Raw genomic sequence first — 25,857 nt, 5'->3', positions numbered from 1 at the left:
CCCCTCTGGCTGCAAACTCACGCAGAGCCCTGGCAGCAGGACTCCGCCGGAGCACAACCCCTGCACAGACGCCCCAGGACCCCGGCGCCTGCCCGCAGCCAAGGCCCCCCGCGGCTGCGTGAGCTCCCTCTCGGAGGCCGAGGGCGCCTTTCAATCCGGAAACGCCCAGCCCCACTGCGGGTTCCGCAGACTGACGCCGCTCCCGGTGGGGAGGTGGGGGCAGGAGGGCGATGGGGAGGGCCCGGCCTCCTTGGGTTGAAGTTGCAGCTAACTCCCGCGCGAGTGTCTATTCCCGCTTGACCGCGAACCCCTCAACCCCGGTCTGGGTCTGGATCCATGCAGGAGGACCCATTCTCACCCTCGACCTTGTGGCCTCTGCCACAAGATCCAGCGGAGCCCTAGCCAAGCCAGGCGCGTTTAGAGACCCTCGTCCCTGATCGGTGGCCCAGCGAGGGGGGAGGGGGAGGGGAAGGGGCTGCAGCCTCCTTTCCCAAATCCGGTCCCTAACCGCCCCTTCCCCCGTCGTCTGCTCGCTTTGTACAGGCAGTCAAAACAGAGCTAGCGGCCAATTGAGGGGGACGGGAAGCAAAGCCGACTAGCGCCTCGCCCCCTCCTCCCGGGCCCCCCAGCCCTCCCTCCTCTTTCCCACTTCTCTCCTCGCCCTAACCTCGTCCCCATCCCCCGCTCATTTCCTCTCGCACCCGAGCTCGCCAATCCCTCTTTCCAAGCCCCTTTTCCAACCCTGGCCTTCATTTCCAGCTCGCCCCCCCTTCTCCCCAATCTCCGTCTTTTCCCCTCCCTTTACCCTACCCCCTTCCTTCCTCTTCCCCTCCCCCAGCCCCTGGCGCCCCTTGTTCCTCCCCACCCGGTCGCCCCCTTACTCTGTCTCCGCCCACTGTGCGCCGGCCCCTCAGTCAGGGCTGCGCCCCACGTGTGGACTGCTGCGCTCCAGCCCCCACTGACAGCCGCCTCCCGCCGGCCCGCCCAGCGCCCCGCCGGGCCTCAAAACCCCCGCGCCGCGCCCTCGCCCGCCGCATCTTCCCCGGCGTCCAGCCTCCCGCCCTCCCTCGCACCGGCCGTCCGCCCTGGCCCCGCGCACCTCCGCCCGGCTCCTCGGCCGCCGCCGCCGGCGAGTCGCTGCCCCGCGGGACTTCTAGCGAGCCGGGAGAAGACCCTCCTCTTCTGTGGGGGGCGACTTTGCTTTCCGGCTTCTTTCTAGTGACTTTTGCAGCTTTCCAAGATCTGTGCCCGGCAGCGCACGGGAATCTGCCGAGTGGCTGCGTAGGGCCTCTTTTTTTCTTTTGAGGTCCGCTTTCTTTGTAACTTTACGCCGCGGCTGCTCGAGTTACTTTTGTAATTTCCCGCCCCCGCCCGCTGGCGGTCCTGGAGTCGCTCGGGGCAGCGGCCCGGGGGATGCAACGTGGACCGCGCGGGGTTGCCGGCCACTCCACTGTCGCGCTTCGCCGCCCGCTGCGCTAGAGCCCGCGCCCCGCCGACAGCCAGGGGGCCGGCGCTGGGTCTGGGGCTCCTGCTAGAGCAGGGAGCCCTTGCTCAAGGGAGTCTCCGAAGCCGACCAGGGGCTTGTTAGACCCTGACTTTTTTAGGGCAGCGCAGATTTTGTCTTTGAGCGCTCGCTCTCCGCGGACTACAGTCCGCGCGCTCTCAGCGCCCGCGATGGGGAGAAGGCGGCGGCTGTGTCTCCAGCCCTACTTCGTGTGGCTGGGCTGCGTGGCGCTCTGGGCGCAAGGCACTGCCAGCCAGCCCCAGCCCCCGCCGCCCAAGCCACCTCGGCCCCAGCCGCCGCCGCAGCAGGTCCGGCCCGCAGCTGTGGGCTCTGAAGGCGGGTTCGCGGGGCCTGAGTACCGGGAGGAGGGCGTCGCAGCGGCAAGTCGCGTCCGCAGGCGAGGACAGCAGGACGTGCTCCGAGGGTAGGTGGGCCGGGGGCAAGGGGGGGGGAGCATCAGCTTGGCAGCTTTTCATCCCATCACCCTCTCCCTGAACCTAGTTCAGGCGGCTACAACCGCGGCCCTCTCCACTGGTGTACTGCGAAGACTCCCAACAGTGCCTCCCCCTTTTCCTACGTTGCTCTGAGAGCAAAAAGCCCTCCCTCGGGGGTCTAGACGGTGGGTGGGTCTGAGGCCCCCGGGTGCGGAGGGCAGAGCGCCTGCAGCGCCGGCCTTGCGGGAACAGGTTCCGAATATCTAGCGGAGGGCTAGCTGGAGTCCACCCCGAGACGCTCTGAGGCTGGTGGAACCTGCCTGCTCCCCACCGTCGGGGGCGCAGCTCCAGAGCCTTTTGTTTGAGGAAGTGTGCGGGGTTTACAGCTCTTTCTAATCGTCAAGCCGAGCGCTCCACCTTCCGACGCGCCATCCTTGACACGTCGGGGCCAGAGTAACAGTTGATGAAGAAGGCATGAATTTGGGGAAAGGACGAAGTGTTCCCTTTGTTCTCTGCATCCGGAGGCTAGAATAGTAGCAAATTATATGTTCCCTTGTTTCTTTTCATTCCTTAAAAAGGCAACAAAGGAGGGCAGATGTTTAGACGTTACTGACCCTTCCCGGTTCCAGTGTCTGAGCTCGTTTACTTCCACGTCTGAGCCCCAAGCCTCGACAATTTGACGTGTAAATTTGGGTTTGTTTGTTGTCCCTAAATGTTAACGAAAGCTGTTCATGGGTTAACGCTAACCCTCCTTAAGTGTGTGTGACTTCGCTTGTCCTTCATAGGCCCAACGTATGCGGATCCAGGTTCCACTCCTACTGCTGCCCGGGATGGAAGACGTTGCCTGGAGGAAACCAGTGCATAGTCCGTGAGTGTTTGGTTGGGATCGAAGCTTGGGGCAGCACGCTCGCGCGTCCCATGTCAGGGCCCACCTCGTGTAGTCAGTCGTTTGGACACACAGTTCCATTTAGAATCCGATGGCCACAAAGCAGTGGTAATTAGAACTTGGCCCCATTTGACGGGTAGGGAAGAAGCAGCCGGTTTGCATCAGTTGAGACTTGACTTCTAGACGCTGTTGAAGGGCAATAATGATAAAGGTTTCAGAGATACTTGGAAGTTTTATCTTTCTGCGTCTATTAATACAAACTGAAAGGGGAATACAGCAATTCCCTAGATAACCCCAAACCACTTTTTTCCTGAAAGGGTGCAGATAAGACCAGAATGTGATTATGTAAATTATCTGTCTTTTGACTCTGCTTGTTTAGGCCTTCTGAAGCTCAAGCTTTCTTAGGCATCTGTACAAAACCACTTTATTATCTCTGGTTTCATCTCAATAGCCAAATAACATGGATACGAAAGGAGCACTCTCAGAGCTTTAGAGTTAACCCAGGTTAACAAAAGTTTTAAAATAGAGAACTCTTTCAAATGGCTGGACTTTTTTTTTTTTTTTTTTTTGAACACATTTAAATTTAGGATTTCCAGACCCCACATCTTAGAGTGTACAGTAGATTTCCAAAGTATGTGTCTTAGAACTTCAAAAGTTCTGTATATCTGACCTTAAAAGTTTTAATTATTTTATTCAGTTTCCAAAGTGTATACCCAGCTCTCCAAATTTTAATTGAAGTCATTAGGTACCAGCCTCTAATGGGATGGACTATGGGATGTCTTATTTCACATGCCTGTGAATTTGTGAGTTGAAGTGTGATGGCCTTTTCTTGTGTATTTATATAGCACAGCCACATTTGTCTTGTTGGGAGGAGAGCCAGGTATCATAGACAGCACATTCATTCAGAGCCATTCTTGACTTTAGATTGACCTTGATGTTCTCCAGGGAAAAGATAATTGTGCAACATGAACAGAGAAAAAGGGCAAGCCACACTAGCCAAGGGATAATAAGGATGTAGTGGCATCTCTGACTCTATATTTGTTGGCTTTGTGGGTTTTCGATAGACCCTTAATGTTATTTCTGTGCAGCTTTTTAAAAGTCATGAAATCTCAAGTGTTGTGTAGACCAGCTTCTTATTTTTTCTACCCTAAAAAATCTCACAGTCTCCAGTAATGAGGCAAAAATAGGAAGCTACAACTGTGTCCTTTAATGTGATTCATAAATATTTTAAATAAACCCTCAGATTAATAGCCTGTCCTTTTATTAAAAAGAATGGCAGCGTATCAGATTCGTTTCCCTCCAGCACAGAAGTCAAATTTGTGAGGCAGTTGCAGAGGGTGCATTTACTTTTTCAGACCAGTAGGGCATTACTGTGGTTCTCAGAATCCTGAAACAGCTAACGTCACTCACCACACACCTGCCATACTAGCCGGGAGTGACTTAGGCACTGCGGAAAGTCTGACTCACTAAATGTAATGAATGTGACTGCCATTATTGAGTTGGAGAGCAGCCGAGGAGGAGGGATTGGTTTAGGGTACGTGTTGAAAATCTGTAAAGTCAGTTTTTATTGGATCAGTGTGGAATGGGAATTCCAGAGAACAGAGCCTTCCAGAATATTTGCAGTAGAAAAAAATATGTGTGTATATATGTGTGTGTGTGTGTGTGTGTGTGTGTATCTGAGTGTCAGCTTTAAATACTTTTGGTCTTTGAATAGCATTGTGCCCTTTACAAATTTGGAAATTCAGCTTTGGAAATATCAAAGTAACAGTGAATATTGTGGCCCGTGTTTCTACTACTCCCAAGTATTTGGGTAGTTATGAAATGGAACGTACATGTATCATAAAACTATAAAAAGCATAAACTTTGAAATCATCTGCATACCTCCAAGAAACATTTATAGTACTTATGTCGAGAGATACCTACAAAATATTTATCCGCACATTTAAAAAGTAGTTCAGATACTGAAGAGTATAAAATAGTACACAAAAGAGAGGGAGAATGTAATGTCTTTATATTCTCTTGCATGGGTCTCATCTAAATTTCAAATTAATGTTTTGTGTTAAATTCAGTAGTTTAATGATTCTGACATGTAAAACTGTAATATATGGAGATAATAACCAAATTAAAACTATGATGAAGTCAGAACAAACCAAGAATTTTCATTCCATGAAATTCTGCAATTTGCAGCAATGTGCATGGACCTAGAGAATATTATCCTTAGTGAAATAAGTCAGAAAAAGATAAACACTGTATGATATCACTAATATGTGGGATCTAAGAAATGATATAAATTAATGTACATGCAAAACAGAAACCAACTCATGGATATAGAAAGCTAACTAGTAGCTACAATGGGGGAAGAGTGGGAAAGGGAGCAAATTAGGGATATGGGATTAACAGATACGAATTACTACGTATAGATACGCAAGAAGGATATATTGTATAGCACAGGGAATTTTGGCCATTATCTTGTGATAACTTATAACGGAGTATAGTCTGCAAAAATACTGAATTACTGTGCTATACACCTAAAACTAATATACTACTTAAAACAACTATATTTCAATAAAAAAGAATTTTCATTCCGTGACTTCTTATGATAACAAATTATTTATTATATTTATTGAATTTCCATCATTTAGCAAAAGAATACTCTGAGGCAACTTAGAAAATACAATCAGAAAAGGAGGACCAAAGATTAATTTCTTCATACATTTATACATTGACATTTTTTTCTGTATAGAAAGGTAATAAAACAATCACCTCCTAGAATTTTAGTTGTTTAGCCTTGGCCAGGCTTTGTGAGAGAGATTAAAATAAAAATGTAGACGTTCCCGTCGTGGCACAGTGGTTAACAAATCCGACCAGGAACCATGAGGTTGTGGGTTCAATCCCTGGCCTTGTTCAGTGGGTCGGGGATCTGGCATTGCCGTGAGCTGTGGTGTAGGCCGCAGATGCAGCTTGGATCCCATGTTGCTCTGGCTCTGGCATAGGCTGGCAGCTACAGCTCCGATTAGACCCCTAGCCTGGGAACCTCCATATGCTGCGGGAGTGGCCCTAGAAAAGGCAAAAAAATAAAAATAAAAATGTATTTTTCGAACTACTGGCAACTTAATGCATTTTGATTTGCATCTGTGTTTTGTTGTTATTGTTCTCAACTGTGGCCTGTAAAAATCACTGAAGTATTTTCAAACGTCCAAATATTTGTTTCCTAAAGGATGAAATTGACTTTCTCACGTTACACTTGTTTTTTAAAAATCTTGTTAGAACATGAAGCAATGGAAGAGCTTGCTTATTAATTTTTTGTTGTTGTGAAATTATGCTGTGAAGAGCATTTTGATCAGTGAAATGACAGTGGGAAGGGGTTGGCCCAGAATCATAGCATTTGAAACCTGAAGAGACATCAGAACATTCCAATATAATCCCTTTGTTTTATTTTACCAACGAGAAAACTAAACCCAGAGAAGCTGTGGGAGTTTTTCTGAGCTTGCAGTGGGTCAGTGCCAGGGCGGGAACTCAACCTCAGACCTTTCGCAAGCCATTTACTCTCCTCTGTGCCCCCAGCATCACTGAAATCCCAACACCCAGGTCCTTTCTCCCCACTCCTCTGCTACTTCTGGGCTTTGTGGTTTTTTGTGATCATGGGAGGGTCAAATATGTAGAGGAGAGGGACTCTAGTTCGAGATGAATGTGAAGGAAAAGAGCATTAAGTGTTTGTGCATCTTACTGGTTCAAGGATGTAGAGTACACACTGGTGGCCCTGACAGGGATCTGTCTGAGGATGACCAATATCCAGCCCATCAGACCTTCTTTGGCTTTAGGACCTGGGAAGGGGCACCTTGTATTTAACCTAGGCCCAGACTCAATGTCCGTCTGCTGAGGAAGAGGGAACTTTGGGATAAAAGAATATTTTTATTAAACATCATTTATCATTGGAGAGTTATTGGTGATCAGAAAATATAGTACGTTTTAAGAATTAATAGTCAACTCTATGGCAGGAGTTGTGTTCTTGCCTAAAATTATCTTCACACTGTGATCTCTGACGTTTTCATTTATAGGGGGTACTAGTGGGGAAGCTGGCCATATTATGTGGATGTGAAAAGGCAATTTGGAGAAGAAAAACAATTCTGTAGAAACACGCTCGTTCCATGATGTTCTTGGGTTCTCAGATCCCTTTGAAAGTTGTGGGACCCCTCCTAGCAAAAGACACCTATACATACATTTACATATGTAAATTTATGGCTAGTTTCAGGGCATTCCCAGACTCTCCTCTTCCTGTCTTCATGTATCCAGTCATGGAGTGTTAAAGCCCTCGCTTGCCTGTACAAAGAGAGAATTCAGTTGTGGATATAGAGATAAATCTCTCAGTGCCTAAATGAACTGACTCTAAATATGAGAGAGACTTCCCATTTGAAGGCCCTGGGCTAAGGATTTTTAGGATCTATGGTATGTGCTGTGTCAGTGAGCCTGGCATTCTTTGCTCTGATGACCCTCAGACCTTGGAGGTCACAGCTGCAGGAGGCTTTGACTTTCCCTCCGTCAAAATGTCGCAGCAGCTTTTCTGAGCAGCAGGAATAGGCTGTGTTGTGGAGGTAGCATGGGAGACGAAAGGCTGGGGGAAGGAGAGAGGGAATTATTAAGGGGAACAAAGATTGATGATGGGGCAGGTCAGATACCAGCCGGGAAGGAATGTGCATGGAACCCCTGGGGCTTGGCCACGTCCTTGGAGTGTGGAGTTTGCAGTGCAGTCAGTTTCACATTCTTTGTCTCCTGTGAAGGTCCTTTACAGAGTGGGCTGTGTTTTCCAAAGGTATACAGGACCTCAGGGTTTCTTCAGCCCTCCCAGCTTCCTAGGATCACGACTGTGTTCTTATAGTGATTCTGCAAAGAAACTCTGCCTCAAATGGAAAAGATGACTTATGTTGTTGATAAGAGGTGACCGATGAGGATTATGGAATTTAAAGCAGCTCCATCTGTGTGCACGTTATCATAAGGACATTTTAAGAGACATATCTGCTTGTCTGTGATAGGTCATTTTGGTTGCATACCTGAAATGGGGCATTATATAGCGTGTATTTTATATCTTAGTTTTTCAGATTTTCTCTTTTTAACTGTCGCTTTCTTGCGTTGTAAACTGTGGCTTATTACCTAATTGTTCATCTGCTTTCCTGTTGTGCTTTCCACAGCGATCTGTAGAAACAGTTGTGGAGATGGATTTTGTTCCCGTCCTAACATGTGTACTTGTTCCAGTGGCCAAATATCACCAACCTGTGGCTCAAAATCAAGTATGTTTTTTTGTTTGTTTGTTTTAATATATGACCTTATTTACTGCATTGCCTGTTGAGCTTTTGAGTAAATACTAAATGTCCTTTTCCAAGAAGATGTAGACCTGTGAGGTCCCTATTAATCTTTGGAGTAGTAATCTTTGGTGCCTTACTTGTTGCCACCAACAACTAAGAGGTAATGGGAGAATGATTTTCATTAAGAAAAATGATTTCATGTTCTGTTCCAGAAGCTATCTGTCTGTGCATTAAAAGAGCCTGGATTCAGTGGAGAAGTAATTCTTTGAGAATAATAGCTGTAACATACTGGGCTTTTACTATGTTGCAGGTATTGTTTTAAGTGTTTGACGCTATCATTTTATTTAATCCTCACATGAATTCTACGCAATACCTTTATTACTCCATTGACAGAGTAGGAGATTGAAGCACCCGTAAGTTTAACTCAAGGTAACAAAGATTTGAATCTGGGGATTCTGGTGCCTAAGCCTGTAGACTCAAACCCTTGGTTCTATTTCTTGCCTTTGCTTAACTCCTGAGGCTCATATCCTGTTTTGCAGGTTAACTAGAGGGGAAGGATAAGAGGATTAGGATACAATATTTAGCACATATTTACTGTGTACTGACCAGATGCTTTACACATATTAACGTATTTTGCTATGCATGTACGGACTCCCAACAGCTCTGAAAGATCACTGTAACAGTGGATTAAAATCATGTTTTTCATGATCCAGTTAGAAATTGTTGGGTCTTTAGACTCCAATCTTTTAGGCCAGTGTTTAAGGTATAACTTAACAAGGTGGAAGCAGACATTGTTTGCCGAATTGATCAATAATTAAATGAATCTGTAAATCTGCCTCAAACAAGTGTGAAGTTATGCATTTCTCTCTACAGATTTTCCCTAAGGAAAAGTAATCAATAATCTGTCTGAAGAATATACGATTCGAGATTCATAAAATAAATGTCATCGTCTGATGATAACACTTCTGATGAAGGCTCTAGTTTCATTTCCTTTGAAAATAATCTGTCATTTCCCAGCCTTTTGGAATCTGTTATTCAGAATTCATCGATACTTTCTTGGCCACCCAGATGTCCTCCATTACTGTCCTGAACCTCATTTGTCTGACTGCCTGGAAGATTCCATTACCAAATCTTCATTATCCTGTTTTCTTAGTTTTCTCAAGTATGCCCTTCAGCAAAAAGCCCAATCCTGGAGAAATTTTTAGAAGTCAATTTCTTAATTCCTTTATTTGGCGGCTGAGCAATCACTAGCCAGCTTTCAGTGTATGGGGTATCATTTAATAGGATCCATGAATTTATCTGGCCTTGGGAAAAATACTGACTGCCTTTGCATCAGGAAGTTTTCTCTCCTTCTTTCCTAACCTCAGGATGCCCAGCTCCCTAAAGCATTTAGCGCATTGATCATTCTCTTCTTGAAATGCTCTCTTTCCCTTCACTTGTGTGATATTAATGGCTCGCAATGCTCCTTTTCTGGATTCTTATTTTTTAGTCTCCTTTCTTCTTTATTAGCCTTTCCTCCAAAGTTTGGTAGTCCCAAGAGTCCTGTCCACACTGAGTGAACTTATTTACCTGTACGTCTTCAGTTACTGCCAATATTGATGTCTCTAGAGTAGATCCCTCCATTGAGCTTCATATTCACATGTTCCTTCTCCTACTGAACGTCTCCACTTGAATGGATAATAGGCAACTGAAACCATGGCATGAAACTATTCATTGCCAACTGCAGTCTCCTTCTTCCAGTTTGCCTGGTCCCAGAAAATGGCACTGCCATCCATCCGGTGCTTCATCAACTGCTTCACTTTCTCTCATATCAGTCTTTTAGCAAGCTCTGTAGATTCCACTGGAAAATATACCTCAAATCCATCTTCTCCTTTCTGTCACCATTGACATCGTGTGGTTCAGCCACCTTCATCTCTCACCTTTAGGCACCTCCCAGTGGTTCCCCAGATTCTACTCTTGCCAATCCTCTTCAGATCCTTTTTCTACAGAGAAGCTGCGATGATCTTTTGATCATATAAGTAGCATCACTTTGCTCTCTTATTATTTAAACCCTTTCAAGGACTCCCTGTTACACTTGGGATATACTACAAACCGTTCCTTGGCCACAGAGGTCTTGTACTATCTGAATTTGCTGGCTTCTCTCAGATCTTCGATTCCCCTTCTGCCTCTTTATTATCATGTGACTCTTTGAGTTTTTCAAGTGGAGGAAAGGTCTTTTGATTATCTGCTTCCTCTCCCTGTGAGGGTCCTCCCTGGTTCTCTCCCGTATTAGGTTCTTTCTCGGCTCCAGGCTGTTCTCCTTCACAGCGCAGTGTCCTTCAGAGAACGTATCACCCTCTATAATGAGAATGTGGCGTTTGTTTACTTGTGTTTAGTGTGTCTCCCTATGGGAATGTAAGCTCCATGAACCTAGATTCCAAGTCCATCAGGACAGCAGGCACTGAGCTCATAAGGCGAGCATGTAGCCACTGCGTTCTGAGTGGATGCTTGAGTGCCTCCTGCATCCTAGAACCTAGACCTATGTAGTCTAGGTTCTACATTTCCTTCCCTTCCATTTCCTCCCTTTAACACTGAACGTGTGCTAGATTTTCAGTACATGCTAAATAACATGTGTTGTCACAGATGTGCTCATGTGTGTACGTACTGTAAATAAATAAAGGTCTGCCTGAGTCATAACATTACTTCTGTAGCGTATATTTGTCATCAATTGGATATTTAGTATAGTTTTGTAACTCTCACAGATTCTCTAAATTGGTGATTGATACTTGTATACTTTTTGTTGTTCTTTGCAGTTCAGCAGTGCAGCGTTAGGTGCATGAATGGTGGGACCTGTGCGGATGACCACTGCCAGTGCCAGAAGGGATATATTGGAACTTACTGTGGACAACGTAAGGAATACTGGGATAGACTTAATTTATTAGAAATAATTTGATTGAGTGGGTATTTCATACTAAGTCATAACTGAAGGTCTTGTAAAGCCAATAATCCTTTTAAAATGTTTTATGTAGAAAAGGCATACCTGAGGAGTTCCCATCATGGTTCAGTGGAAAGGAATCTGATTAGTATCCATGAGGATGCAGGTCCGATCCCGGGCCTTGCTCAGTGGGTTAAGGATCCAATGTTGCTGTGGGCTGTGGTGTATGTGGCAGACGCAGCTTGCATGTGGCTCTGCTGTGGCATAGGCCAGCAGCTACAGCTCTGATTCGACCCCTAGCATGGGAACTTCCATATGCTGTGAGTGTGGCTCTAAAAAAAAAAAAAGACAAAAAAAGAAAAGGCATACCTTAGAGCTGAATAATTTTTCTCTAGCTCTTTAAAAATTTTAGGGAACTGATCTTGAATATTACTAGTGCTTTATCAGCTTTGAGCACAAGTAAATGTTTACTTGCATGTCTTTTACCTAGCTCCATAAAACATGAATACCTTTCTGAAAAAATGGTAACATTTGCTGTGATCTCTCTTTTTTAGGATATCCCCACTTTAGCCATAGGAGAGTCTATTTTATAATTCTCCTTTGCTAAACTGTATTTATTATTTAATACCGTGGTATAGGGCTATGAAATGATTTTTTTAAGAAATTGTGTGTCATTGTGAAGAAGGAGTTTTAAATCAGCAAAGCTGGATTGTCTTCACTCACTGGAGAATATCCTATTACAACCAGTAAATAACCTTTTATCACGGATGTAAGGATTGTAGCTCCTGGATTGTGAGTTATCACGGGGGATTACTCTAGGTGAGTGTTTCCCAAATAGTAGGGGATTTCGTGCTCTTCACATGAAACTGGGAAGTGAGGCGATGGCAGATCGTTTCCCTTCCTGTATGAGGTGCTTCTCTGTTCTGCACCTGTTCCAAACTATACTGATGCTACCAACTTTTCACTCAGAGGAAAGCAGAAAGCACTGGGTCAGAAGAGCATCGTGTATCTGAAAAATCGTTCTGTAGGTATTTTACGGGACAAAGCTATTCTTGCGTAATATTTATTGGGGTGTAGAGCATATACTATAAGCAAGTTCTGTAACTTAAAAAAATTCGTTAGTCCCAACAAATAAGGTGACTGTGATAACTAGTACATGTCAACTCAAGAAAGGTTTAAGGAAGATACTTTGCAGTTGCCTTATACAGAGAAAGTATGACAGTAAAGAACCATATGTAACAATTTTCAGCTTGTGAACCCAGAAAAGTCCTGGAAATGTTTTTTTATGTTTTTATCTTTTTTTTTTTTTTCAGGGCCTCACCTGCAGCGTATCGAGGTTCCCAGGCTAGGGGTCTAATCGGAGCTGTAGCCACCGGCCTACCCCAGAGCCACAGCAACTCAGGATCCGAGCCACATCTGCGACCTATACCACAGCTCACAGCAACGCTGGATCTTTAACCCACTGATCGAGGCCCGGAATCGAACCTGCAACCTCATGGTTCCTAGTCAGATTTGTTTCCACTGCACCACGATGGGCACTCCCCATTTTTTATTTTTTTAAATGAGGATTATGAACACATTAAAATTGTTTACCTCCTTTCCCAGAAATGTAGAAAACATTCTTTGGAAAGCACTCTTTCCTTTGGCAGTGTTATTGAGTAATACCGTGGGCCCCACATTTTGCAAGGTGCTGGAAGTGTATCTGTGATGCCCAATGTCCTAGAGCTTATATTCTGGTGGGGAAGACTGTTAACGAGTAGGTGAAAAGTTAACTGTCTAATACAAATTGAAGTAATGAGAAGTTCTTGGAACTAAAGCAGAGTAAGGGGGAGAGAGCCTGGGTCAGGATATGCACGTCTCTGCTTTTTTTTTTTTTTTTTTTTTTTTGGTCAGGGAATCTCCGAGAAGGTGGCTTTGAACACAGACCTGAGTCTATGTTTTTAGGTCTCTGAGGAAAGTGCTCTAGCCAGAGGGAAAAGCAAAATCAGAGGATCTAGGGTGGGAACAGATTTCATGCATTTTGGAAACAGAGGAAGACTTGTGGCTGAAATGAGGAAAGAAGGTGATGGCAGGAGGTGAATTCAGAGAGAGAGGTGTAGGGCTTTCTAGGCCAAAGAAGGAAATTTGGACCATACCCTACATATTATGGGCAGCCATTGGTGTTATCTGACTAAATTAAAGAAAAATCACTGTGGCTGTTCTGTGGAACCTGGAATGTAGAACAGGCAGGAGAGAAGATGAAAGGACCGGTTAGGAGGCTAGTGCAGTGGTGCTGGTGGATGGTGCTGTAGTCACAGAGGGTATGAAGAGTGTTTGGCTTAAGCTTGCAGTGGAGGTAGAATCTGTGAAAGGGAGTGGGTACTGATGGAAGGAGTGTGGTGAATGAGACTGAAAGAAGATAGAAGAGCCATAAAGACAACTAGAAGATTTGGGTCGAGCTCTGAGATGAATGGTGATGCCATTTTTTGATGCGCCAGAGGCTGAGTGGGGAGTGGGTTGGGCTGGGGTCAGGAGGGGCTAAGAGTGTGGCGTCTCAAGAGCTCTGTTTTGGATTTGGTTGTTGAAGCCGTCTCTTAAGCTTCCAAGTGAAACGAGCTATGAACTCAGCTTTTGGGAGAGAGGTCAGAGATAGAGGTAACATATAGAGTGAATTTTTATATGACCAATATTTTAATTATAGGCCTGGACAAAGATCACTAGGAGGTTGGTGCAGGTAGAAAAGAGAAGTGGGCTGAAGCCAGAGCCCTGATGGCTGCCCAATATTTTGAGGTACAGAAGAGGAAGGAGAAGCCAGCAAAAACTGGGAAGAGAATAGACAGTGAGACAGGAGGAAAACAGAGAGTGTGGTAAGCTGAAAGACAAAGGAAAAGGGTAGCACCAAGAGTAGAGATTGAAATTGTCCTGGTCAGAAAATAGGCTTTTGTTTCATTCCTCTTTTTTTTTTTTTTTTTTTAACATTTTAACCTCGTTTAGCATCTGTTTTTATGTGGTAAGTTTGTGTAGAAGTAACACTGATCATCTGAGATTTGACTTATGTCCAAGTGTTTGCCCTTATATTGAGTGGTACAGGAGTCTGTCTAATAAAAACAGACACTTGTAAAAACATTCCGGCTTCTACAGTCATGATTAGGGTTCTTTTTCACAGACTGACCAACTTGAAACAGGGTATGCTTCTCCCTTCTGCCCCAGATCGTGGTAGGCAGTTAAGAAACCAGTGCAGGAGTTCCCGTTGTGGCTCAGTGGTTAACGAATCCAACTAGGAACCATGAGGTTGCGGGTTCGATCTCTGGCCTTGCTCAGTGGGTTAAGGATCTGATGTTGCCGTGAGCCTTGGTGTACGTTGCAGATGCGACTTGGATCTGGCGTTGCTGTGGCTGTGGCATAGGCCAGCAGCTACAGCTCCAATTAGACCCCTAGCCTGGAAACCTCCATATGCCGTGGGTGTGGACCTAGAAAAAGGCAAAAAGACCAAAAAAAAAAAAAAAAAGAAAGAAAATAAACCAGTTCATATTTCTATCCATAGTCTGTTTTTTCCCCTGCCTTTTGCTTTGTTCCATCCTAGATATAAGCATTTTTTTTTTTCTTTCTGAGTGCTCAGCGTTTTTTCCAGTGGTGGAAATTTAGGTATATACAAGTTTCTTTACAACTCCAGTTGAAAAGTAAATTTCTGTTCCTTTATGTTGTGTTACCAAAAAAAATTATACAAAGTAACTTACATCATAATTCATTCAAAAGAAGGAAAATGACCTCTGTTTTTTTCTTTTTATCCACTTTTATCCATATCACCTGCTTCTCTTCTTTGACTCCTGCTCTTTGGTGTAAACTTTGTATGCTGTAGAGCAGGTCTTGCTCTTCATATAAATGCTCTGCAAAAAAAAAAAAAAAAAAAAAAGCGGAATTAAGGTTTGTAGGACACCTTACTGTGTAGCCACCATGCACTTTGGTTTTTACCCCATTTTACTTAATCCTCAAACTCCTATGGGGGAGGGACTATTAGCTCTACAGGCGGGGAAGCAGATAATTGGCAAGATGATGTGGTTGGGATGTGTGGGGGCAGCAGAACTCTTTACCTCTTCACTGCATTACTTTGCCTCCCAAGAAAGCGGGGGAAATGCTGCAAGATTTTGACCTATTGCAGGATTCTTTGAGAACCTGCAGTCCATCAACCCCTACAATAGGTGACGGGGATACAGAGGCAGACTCCCTGTGGTCCCTCTCCTGGAAGAGCTCCCTCTCTTGGAATAGAATAGAAACAAATGGGTGTGTCAGTGGGTCTCATCCTTCTTCATAGGAACCCTTGCTACTTTCTTAAATTACTGAAGATTCTGAAGACCTTTTGCTTAAATGGGTTAATATTTGCTGATATTTACTGTATTAGAAATTAAAACTTGGAAATTAAAAAATCGCTCATTTCATTTGCAGTAACAAAAGAGCCATGTTGCCTGTTAGCAACAATTTTTTATGAATAAGACTATGGTGTCCAAATTTTAAAAAACATTAGCAAGAAGAGAGGCATTGATAGTCTAACCTGTTCAGGTTAGACTGGTTTTCACGTGGACAGGCCGAGCTCCCTCCAGGAGATGCTCCAGGTTTATCCAGCCCTAGTCTCCTGCCTGAAGTTTGGAAGTCCGTGTGGAGCCCCAGGAGAGAAGCCCTCGCTCCATGTAGGCAGGGATGATCCTGAGTGGCAGTCATGCTACTTTCTCCCACTCCCACTAAAGGCCAGGGTGTGTAGAATGAGAGAACTTGTCTAGGAAAGCGACGTTCATTTCGTACAGCTTGATAGTATTTCAAGAAAATTCCTCACATTTTAATTAATCTCATTAGTTACCCATTTGCAGGGTATCTTTAGCAGTCAGAGTATTCACTTCTGACAGCTGTTTCTGTGAAATTACCCCATCCTGGGAGTTCTCCGACAGATTTTGGTGCCTTCCATGTTCTATCCACCTCTGTCTTTTTCATGCTTCTTAGGACCTTTATTCCCTTTTATCCTGTATATTTATCCATCTAACTTGCTGCCCAGCTGTGTTTTTAAGGCAGTGATGAATTGGAACATCTGTGAGGAACTCACCTTGGGGCCAGTAAAGAAGCAGAAAAGTGTGGTTCTTATGAAGGTGTTCGTGTGCAGATGTAGAGAGAATCCTGCTTTGGAGGATTCGGACAGAACATTTTAGGGCCCCTTGGCACCCTGATGCTTTAAGGTGAAGGTGTCTTGTTTCATAGTGTGCTTTGGTCTTGCTTCTGTGCGCAGAACAGAAGCCATTCTGTGTGCTCAGGATGATGGTAGGTAATCCTAGTGGCCTGTCCCTGGTAAGGAAATAGCAACCCTATTGCATTTCAGGTATCTGCTTATTTAGGGAGCTTCCCATTTTTGATACGGACCTCAGTTGGAGCACACATGTCTGAAGCCCTCTTTAGGAGGCGCAGGTCATAGCGTGGGATTCGTGGGATCCTCCTCTACTTCTGTGAGGACAGAATGTTTCTGTTTAAGAGGTGGGTGGGTTGGGACACAAGCTTTTGCATTGGTATTTTCTCTTGAAGGGGATGTGTAATTCTTGAATTCAGCTGTCTTCAGGATGCTTCATGGAAATACTCACTTTTCAATAATCTGAAGAGCGATTTTTTAGGACACTTTCTTGTCTGGCATCCTGGCTGCTGAGCTGAGTTTACACCGCTGGGAGGTGAAGTGGGGAGAGGGAAACTGTTTGGTTTCCTTTCTGACTCACTGGCTCCCTCTGGTCCCCCAGGCTTCCTGTCACCACAGGTCCATCGGAGTGAAAGTGTGTGCCACAGGTGTTTGTCATCATTACTTACAAGTTTTGTGGGTTAATTTTATATGGAAGAACCTATTATGTTGACACTGTGAGCTTTTTCCTCTTTCTTTCCTTCTATAACCTCTATCTGCTCTTGACATATTGGTTACTTCTCCTTGGTATTTTATTGCTGAATGGTTGGTATCCCCTCCCCCACTTTTCATGTTAGTTTTGCCTTTTTCTTATTCTGCCTTCTTTTTTGAGCATCCTTTTCATTGGTTTTTTAAAAATTGCTCTGTCCTCTTTATTTCTTCATATCACATTTTCCCCTGCTTTTTTCCTCCCTCGCTCTGCTCTCTAGAGTCTGAATCCTTTTTCTTACAGTTCCCCATATTTGAATCACCTTTTACCTATTAAAATAGATTTTAAGGTTAACAGAACTGAAGTAGAGGATTAAGCATCCTCAGCTGTATGAGCCTTAGATCCGCCAATACTTGTGATTCTGATTTAAAAAAAAAAAAGAAACTTTTACCAAATGCTTGCATAACAATGCAATTTGCACAGATTGTGTAGGTTTTTGTCTCAATATATGCTGAAATATATTTACTTAAATGCATGACGTGAACTATGACATGTATGTTAGAGGTAGGATCCATTCTTGGCTGCATTTCGATACTACTACATTGTACTTGGATGTTCATTGTATAATGAGCTTCTTGCTGTGTTTGCGTGCAGCTGTCTGTGAAAATGGATGTCAGAATGGTGGACGTTGTATTGGACCCAACCGCTGTGCTTGTGTTTATGGATTCACTGGTCCACAGTGTGAAAGAGGTAAGAAAAGAGAAATGAGAGCCTCCCTTTGGAGGAGCCTATTTTATTGTAAACATATGTAATTTTTTTATCCAATGAAAATTTTTCTAATGAAATAATATTTTCATTCGTCTTTGATTATGTCTGTAACTTGAATGGTCAGATTTTGAGATACAGCTAATAGCAGCTGAAATGTCTCAGTTTTTTCCACCAGAGTAACCTCAGTTCAGGAGGCCAGCTCTTGCACTATGGCTCTAGGGTAGTTTTGAGTGAATGACTGATGGCAAATTCTAATAATTTGGAGTTAATTCAAATTGGGAATCACTGTTGGGAGTGCCACCTCTGTTTTAAAAAAAAAAGATATCATAATCTTCTTTGCAAAACCAACAGAAAGCAGAAATAAATTGCTGTAACCAATAAGGAAATGTATCACATTGCATAACAAAAAGTCCAGAGTTCATGGGCTTCAGGTAGGACATGATCAAGGCTTTCATTCTGTTGTTCTTTTTCTCTTGGCCCTGCTTTCCTTTGTGTGTCTCTTTTGCCCTACACTGGAGCTCTTTTTGGTTTTAAAATGATTACCAGCAGTAGTTGAGGCAGCATGCTTTCCTGTTCACATCTAGAGAGAAAACATTTTCTCTAACCACGTGCCAATAAACTGTCTTGAGCTTGAGTTTTTGAACCCGTCTGTGTAAGAGGAATGGTATTCATATGTTCTATGTAGACTTATTAGGACCTTTCTTTGGAGCTGTAATTGGCAAAGGCCTCCCCAAAGTCACCTGGAAGGGAGAGTTTGGTAGGAGTTGAGTTGGGTTAGGAGAAAATGGGTAGGGGAGTGAGTACTGGATAGGCATCTACTTTATCCACATAAATGATCAGTCAAACCGATATGAAACCAGTTTACCATAATTTAAATAACATGACCTATGGACTACTGAAAACCCCCAGTGTTGATGCAATAAGTGAAATATTAATAATGTTCTGACAGCAAAAGGGCCTAACAAAGAAGGATTAACTTTATAAAATGTGCTAAATAACTATTTAGCACTGAACCATAAAAGTAAAAAAGCTTAAACTAAAATGTTACTATGTAATCATTCATAATTACGTACATACTCAGTTTATTTTCCAAGGGCTTGTCATAGCATCTAAAGTTGTATAGTGCTTTCTCTGTTGTGAAAATTTGATTATATGAAGATAAGTCATTGAAATATTACAGATAAGTAGTGATGATGGTTTGTATATGTATAGAGGCTTAGAATTGCAAAGAAACCCTCTGTTTTAAAAATTATATTCATTAACATTGACAGAAAGTTAATCCTGGTATTCAGGTTAAATCTTGAGAAGAAATTGAGAAATTTGAATTATATAGTAAAGTCTGATAAGTAAGATGTATGTAGCCTTTTAACGTACACTTGTATGTGTATGTACATTAAGATATTTATAATTATTCTTAAAGTAATTGAAATTTCTTGGGACTACAGTACATTCCACAGATGACAGTTTAGAGTTATACTTAGGACAAATTTAAATGTCTTCACCAGATGCTTTTATTTTGGGAAGAAAATTAATTATGACATGTTAGCATAAAATGATAAGCTGTTGATAATAAATTTCTGAGATGATGTTAAGTTTATTTATACACCATAGAATGGAAAATAGTTAAATTTAAAATTTCAAACATAGTTATAAGTGGTGGAGATGTTCATTTTTCTGGAGATCATGTAAACTTTGCAGCTCTTGCCTCCTGAAACAAATTTCAAGTTCAGTTCCTAACTGGAAAAGGAATTGGGTAGTTTTGACTCAGAGGTTTCTAGGGATTATGTCATTATTCTGCCACAGATATTCACTCATTGAGTTTGTTAGTCCTTACTAAATTTATGGGAATTAGATAAAGACATAAATATTTTACATGTACAGTAGCATGTTTTCAGAAAAATTACAAAATTAATTCATGAATTGGTTTGAAGGCCTTTTTTTTTTTTTTTTTGTCTTTTTGCCATTTCTTGGGCCGCTCCCACAGCATATGGAAGTTCCCAGGCTAGGGGTTAAACTGGAGCTGCAGCTGCCAGCCTTTGCCACAGGCACAGAAACGCAGGATCGGAGCCAAGTCTGCAACCTACACCACAGCTCATGGCAACGCGGGATCCTTAACCCACTGAGCTAGGCCAGGAATTGAATCCTCAACCTCATGGTTCCTAGTCAGATTCGCCAACCACTGAACCATGACGGGAACTCCCTAAAAATCTTTTTTTTTAATGCTTATCTTCAGATGAAAATTCAAAACTTCATTTCTGTCAAGGGAGTAATCAGTTTCCACTCTTACAACTATGAACTTTCACATTTTCAAAATATATTTTTAATTGAACTTTCATGTCTAATAGCTAATCCAAGTGAAAGTGAAGTTTGTCATTTTTCTCAAGAAATACTGTCTGCTTGGCTGCTAAATAGGGAATAACTCACCTATGTTGAGGTTAGTGAATTAGACCCATGTACTTAGTGCACATTTAAGTTTCATATTGCCTTTTTCAGTTACTGAATTTTAAAATGTATGTGCTTTGTTCTCCTAAAAAAAAGACTTGTGTAAAATTAGGGGCAACTTTTATGTCTTAATGTAGAACACATATAATTTCCCCTCAAATTGGTCTCTTGGGATCAGTTGTATGATAAACACGGCAGCTTTTCCAGCTCTCTGGGTTTCTGGCAGACTGGTTTCCAGACTGGAAACAGACTGAGTGGTAACTAATGGCTGGCACGATTGTGGTGTTTAACTTGAGTCTTGGTGCTGGGAAAGTTGAACCTTGTGACCTTCTCTCCTTACTCTTGCTGATATGTACAATGACCTTTTATCCTTATCGTTAAAGGGAGAGTTTCTGTGGCCCCATGCTGATTATAAAATGTAGACAGCTAGCTGTGTTCAAGGTACATGAAGATATTCAATTCTTTTTGCTTCTCTCTCCAAACAGATGGCATGTGCAAAACGATAAATATTGTACCAAATATGCACTTGAGGATACTTAGAGATGTAATTAATCATCTTATAATATCAAGACTCAGTGTTTTTTTCCTCCAACATTTGAAATGTACCTTATTATTTATCAGTAGAAATTCAGAGCAGGTAGGCAAGCAAGAAATGACTTTACCTAAGGGATTTCTGGACTAAATACAGTGATTACTTGGTTATAAACATGACCTGCCCAAGGTCCCTGTTTCAGTCAGCTTCTTTACCTTAAATGATGGTTGAAGTGGTTTTTTTGCTTTTTAGGGCTGCACCCGCAGCATGTGGGAGTTCTGAGGCTAGGGACCGAATCAGAGCTACAGCTGCCAGCCTACACCACAGCCACAGCAATGTGGAATCCGAGCCACATCTGGGAGCTACACCGCAGCTCACGGCAACGCCAGATCCTTAACCCACTGAGGGAGTTTGTTTCTGCTGAGCCACAATGGGAACTCCCAAAGTTGTATTTTGTAATTGACTTTTCTTTGAAGCTTATATAAGGACAATCTGTTAAAAAGTTATCCTAGACCCTTTTAAATTATACATAAATTACTACTATAAATTGTTTATTATTAAATAAACATGACTTCTTTTTTTAAAAGTGTGTAAATTTAGCAAAATGTCAAACATCCTTATGCTTAGTGACCTTTCCTTCACAATGTACATCTTTCAGTAAATGGTATCTTTAAAAAGGAGGGTTGGGGGAGTTCCTGTAGTGGCACAGCGGAACCAAATGGACTAGTTTGTGGGTTCAATCCCTGGCCTTGCTCATTGGGTTAAGGATCCCGTGTCGCTGTGAGCTATGGTGTAGGTCACAGACGCGGCTTGGATACTGTGTTGCTGTGGCTCTGGCACAGGCTGGTGACTGCACCTGGGAACCTCCATATGCTATGGGTACAGCCCTAGAAAAGACCAAAAAAAAAAAAAAAAGGGCTAGAAATTTACTTTTTAACTTATTGACATTTTTGAGAAAAATTCCTTTTGTTCATCTGAATCTGCATTAGGAATAAAAGTGAGATCAAGTTTCAGATTTTACAGTTTATAAAATCTGAACTTTCACACAATTTATGTAAAAAGAAAAATAACAGATTTCCCTTCAGAGTAACTTTCATAAAATTAATGCAGGAACTCAGTGTCTAGAAGCATGCTGAAGAGTCGCTCAGCTTCTGCTTGAATACTCCTAGTCACAGGATGCTCACTCTCTCACTCCATCGTGAGGCAGTATTTCGTTGTCAGGGTCCTGATTGTTCAAACCCTGCATTGTTAAGCACCTGCCTCCGTGGCGTTTAACAGATGTATAGCACATCTCTTACTATCTAATTCAGTGGAAACTTGATGATGGGAACTTCTCTAAAGGCATCAGTTATAACTTCTCTCTCCGGTTTGTATGATAGCACCTTGAAGTCTGAAGAAAAGCTCTTGAATTCTTCTGTACATTTGTGTTCATCCCTCCACGTTTCAGTCGGTAAAGTAACCATGACTGTGAATAAACCTGCTGAAACTTTATCCAGATTCTCTAAGAACAAGACTGGAGATAGGCAAATCAAAGTTTTCCAGAATTCTGGAAATTATGTAGCCCAGAGCCAAAATTGTTTAGAGGTAGTCTGTACATTTATTAATCAACATTAATTCCATGGTCTTGGAGTTTGTTACAAAGTATGCAGGATGGGTAACTTAATAGTGTGACCAGGCATTCAGGGAAGTGTGGTGAGAGAACAAGCTGGAATTCTGCAGAATCCTATACACAGTGGATCTGATACTTCTTAGAAACATATAGGCAGTACTAATTAGGAAAAAATTCTTCCCATTGTAACTTTCTTACCTAGAGGTAACATGTTATGGCAAGATAATGTGGAAAATAAGACAAGGGAAAACAAGAAAGTCTATTATTTATGATTTTTCTCCAGTCAGAACTAGTGACTTCTAATATTTGGGTTATACTTTGAGTCTTTTTGATTCTACTATGCTTATATTGCCAACAAAGAATGGGATCCTTCCACTCTTAGTGGAACTTGAATGTTTTGTAACAAGAAATGTACTTATATTCTGCTTGTCCCTTTGGGTTATGAACTCCATTATATTAGATTATGAACTGTAGTGGTTACACTGCATGTTGTAGTAATGAGGGCCAGGCCTCTGCATTCTAAACAACCATATGATGTTTGTAAAGTTATTTTCTCTTTCTCACAGATGAAAAAAAATTCTGCCCACTTCAAACTTACGGTAGCATTAGGGATATTAGAACAAGAGGAGGATCTCAAATGGTCTGATTCCAGACCTTCCACTCAGTTATGGTGATATAGCTGCCTTCCATAATTATATTTATTAGTAGTTAACATTTAACATTTAAGGTCATTTTCAGATTTTCTTTTGTTTTGTTGGTTTGTTTGTATTTTAGCAAAGCTGTGATAAAAATCTATGTAGATACATCTGTATCTTTGATTTTTTTTCTTAGGATATATCCTAGAAATGTAATTGCTCAGTAGTGAATATGTGAAAATTTAAAGCTTTTCATATGTTCTGTTAATTTCTCTCTTAAAGGCTTAAGATTTATTCCTTTGTTAGTGCGTTTAAAACATCTGTACCATTCCCAAATCTTATATTTATAATTTTTTCCTAGTGCTGTTGGAATTGCATTTCTTTAACCTTTTTAATCACAAGTTAGAATATACAGGGGGTAACTCAAATAAATTTATTTATAAATTTTTATCACATATCTATTGAGTAGTTAGGAGTATTAGGCCAGATACTTGGAGCTCAATTTATATTCCCTCTTAATAAGAAGCAATTATCTATTAAAAGAAGAGAACTGGTCATCTACTTAACCATTAAAATGCAGCATAGTAAATGCTATAATAAGAGTAGGAACAAATTTTTGAAAGAATTCTGAAGTCGTTCCTGATTAAGGGGGAATCACAGAGGTCTTCTTGCAGTTATTCTGAATGAAAAAAGCAACCCATTGTAATGGGAAAAACAGTATTGGACTAATTCTTGTTTATTAGTGTTATAAGATGCAGCATGATGGAATCTTAAGCTAAATAATATTATTTAAACTCCATCATTAAATACTAGTTACCGCAGTTGCTAATGCTGTTTTATAGAAATAACACGTCCCCCTCTTTCTTGCCCTCAGAAGATTTAATGAGAATGAAATTATAAGGAACAGAGAGAGAAGGATACCAACCACAGATGTCAAACTCATACACTCCCACATGCCCACACACGCACCCCACCACCACCACACACACACAGTTCTGCACTCCTGAGGCCGTTAAGAACATTTTATAACCTTGCACTCTCTAAACTAAACTTAGCCTTAAATGGGCATCAGAGAAATAGCAAAAGATCTGTGGGAACTTCACTTTTTGGCAGTAGCTCAGATGACATCCTTATCTTGAATGCCATTAAGAACACAAGGGAAGGAAAATGAGAGAAAAAGCAGGCAGTGAAAAGTGAAAAGAAAAGAAGAATAGAATGAAGAATGATAGCAAATGGAGATACAAAACTAGAACCCAGAGTGGAGGTGCTGGGCCATACAGGACAGACCCAAGTTTGGGAGAAAATCAGTTCATTGATTGATCTCAGCTGGGAGAGCCCAGGCTGCCCACTCCTCTCTCTTCTATATAAGCCTTTACTCTTTAGATCCATGCCGTGAAACTGAATGTGTCAGCAGCCTGTTAGACCCTGATGCTTTTTTTTTAAAAGGAAAAAACTCCTTTGATTTAAACTAGTGAGTGTCTTCATTTATTCCAGCTCTAAGTGCCCTTATTTATGTATTTCTTTGTTTGCTTTTGGTTTATCTACCTAGAGGAGGGAAACTTGCAGTACAAAATAAAAATATTCGAGTATCGTATATTTGTGAAACTCCATCAATGTTGTCCTGTTGATCTATTTCAACATCAGACCCAAAGACATTAGAGATTTAACTAGTATGGACGCTGGGTGATGCTGCTGCCCACACATACACACACCAGTTAAATATAATGCCAAGTTGTTACATAGGATTTAGCCAAAAGCAATACATAAAATTTGCATGTGTGGCATGAGGGATTTATGTTATATCATCGTATTTTTCAAAAATGTCAAATGCTAAAAGTTCTTAAATAACACCTGTCTCCAAGGGTTTCAGATAAAGGGCTATGGACCTGAAATTACCTCATAGAATTGTTGGCAAGATTAAAAGCAATACTGTGTTAAGCTCCTGACACATAATGGGCAGAGTGCCTGGCACATGATAGACATCTACTAAATGATATTTGCGGTGCTTCAGGAACACAAGGTATAAGCCAGAATTCCAAATTTAATATTAAGACCTGTGTGATCTTGGAAATATGATTGCCTTCTCTGTTTTTTTTTTTTTCTGCATATGTAATAGGTGTCTACTGTGTCAACCTTGAATTATTTTTGAGGCTTAATATTATAATACCTGGCTCCCAATAAACGATAATTATCAATGCTAATCTCTTTTAACTGAACGATGCAATTATCAAAATATAACAATGAAATATTCAGAAATGGAATTTCATTTATGGAATAAAAGGATTTTTGTCAACAATTAAAGTTCTACTAATAAAGTTTAATGCTGTTTTTATTGAGAATGTAAGAACTCAGAATAAATAGCATATTTTAATAGTGGCTCACATTCTTGGCATGCGAATTAAGTGATAGATAAAATACCTAGCCAGTGTCTGGCACAGAGTAAGAGCCTAATAAATAATAAGCCATAATTATGAAAGATAAAGCCAGGACATGATAAGCTTTCTTAGACTAAATTGTCTTTATGGATGAGGGAGATTGTTTCAGCATCACTGGGAATGTCTTTCAGGTCATAGTGCATCAGCTGTGACCAATGTCAGTTTCACTATTTTAATTTGTTTGGATTTCTATGATAATACAGATCAGATGAAAAATATATCATCATCACTACCTTGCGTGCTTGAAGTTGAATTTTTAGACCCTGCCCATCTTGTCTTAACATGTTTCTACTGTAAATACCAATGTTACTAATAGTAGTTACTGTTTCACTGATCTCTTTCGTCTTAGTCTCCCCCTGTCCTATGGGCAAGGTCCTGTCCCAAGCATTTCAGAGTAGCTAATATATACGTTAAGTGTATTTCATCAGGGCACTTGTAATGAATGGGCTTTGCATATCTCATGGACGTAAGTCAGAGAGGTCTTCTGACAGTCCAGAGACCAGTTTCTCTGTGAAGCTTTTCTTAACCAGCATCTGCCTCTGCCTTACCTTACTCTTCATGCAA

At 41.9% G+C, this 25,857-nt stretch overlaps 1 protein-coding gene across 1 annotated transcript in view; it reads left to right on the top strand.

Annotated features, from left to right (window-relative positions):
- FBN2 (fibrillin 2) overlaps window positions 1,675-25,857 on the top strand; it is a 219,577-nt gene continuing 195,394 nt past the window's right edge. The window contains 5 exon segments of the mRNA XM_021084720.1: window positions 1,675-1,928; window positions 2,724-2,806; window positions 8,011-8,109; window positions 10,917-11,012; window positions 17,527-17,622. Of these exon segments, the coding sequence (XP_020940379.1) occupies window positions 1,675-1,928; window positions 2,724-2,806; window positions 8,011-8,109; window positions 10,917-11,012; window positions 17,527-17,622 (628 nt within the window).

The sequence above is a fragment of the Sus scrofa genome, chromosome 2, assembly GCF_000003025.6.
Source record: "Sus scrofa isolate TJ Tabasco breed Duroc chromosome 2, Sscrofa11.1, whole genome shotgun sequence".
NCBI classification, from domain to species: Eukaryota; Metazoa; Chordata; class Mammalia; order Artiodactyla; family Suidae; genus Sus; species Sus scrofa.
Note: the sequence above shows the minus strand (reverse complement) of the source record. Positions and strands in the feature narration are given on the sequence as shown.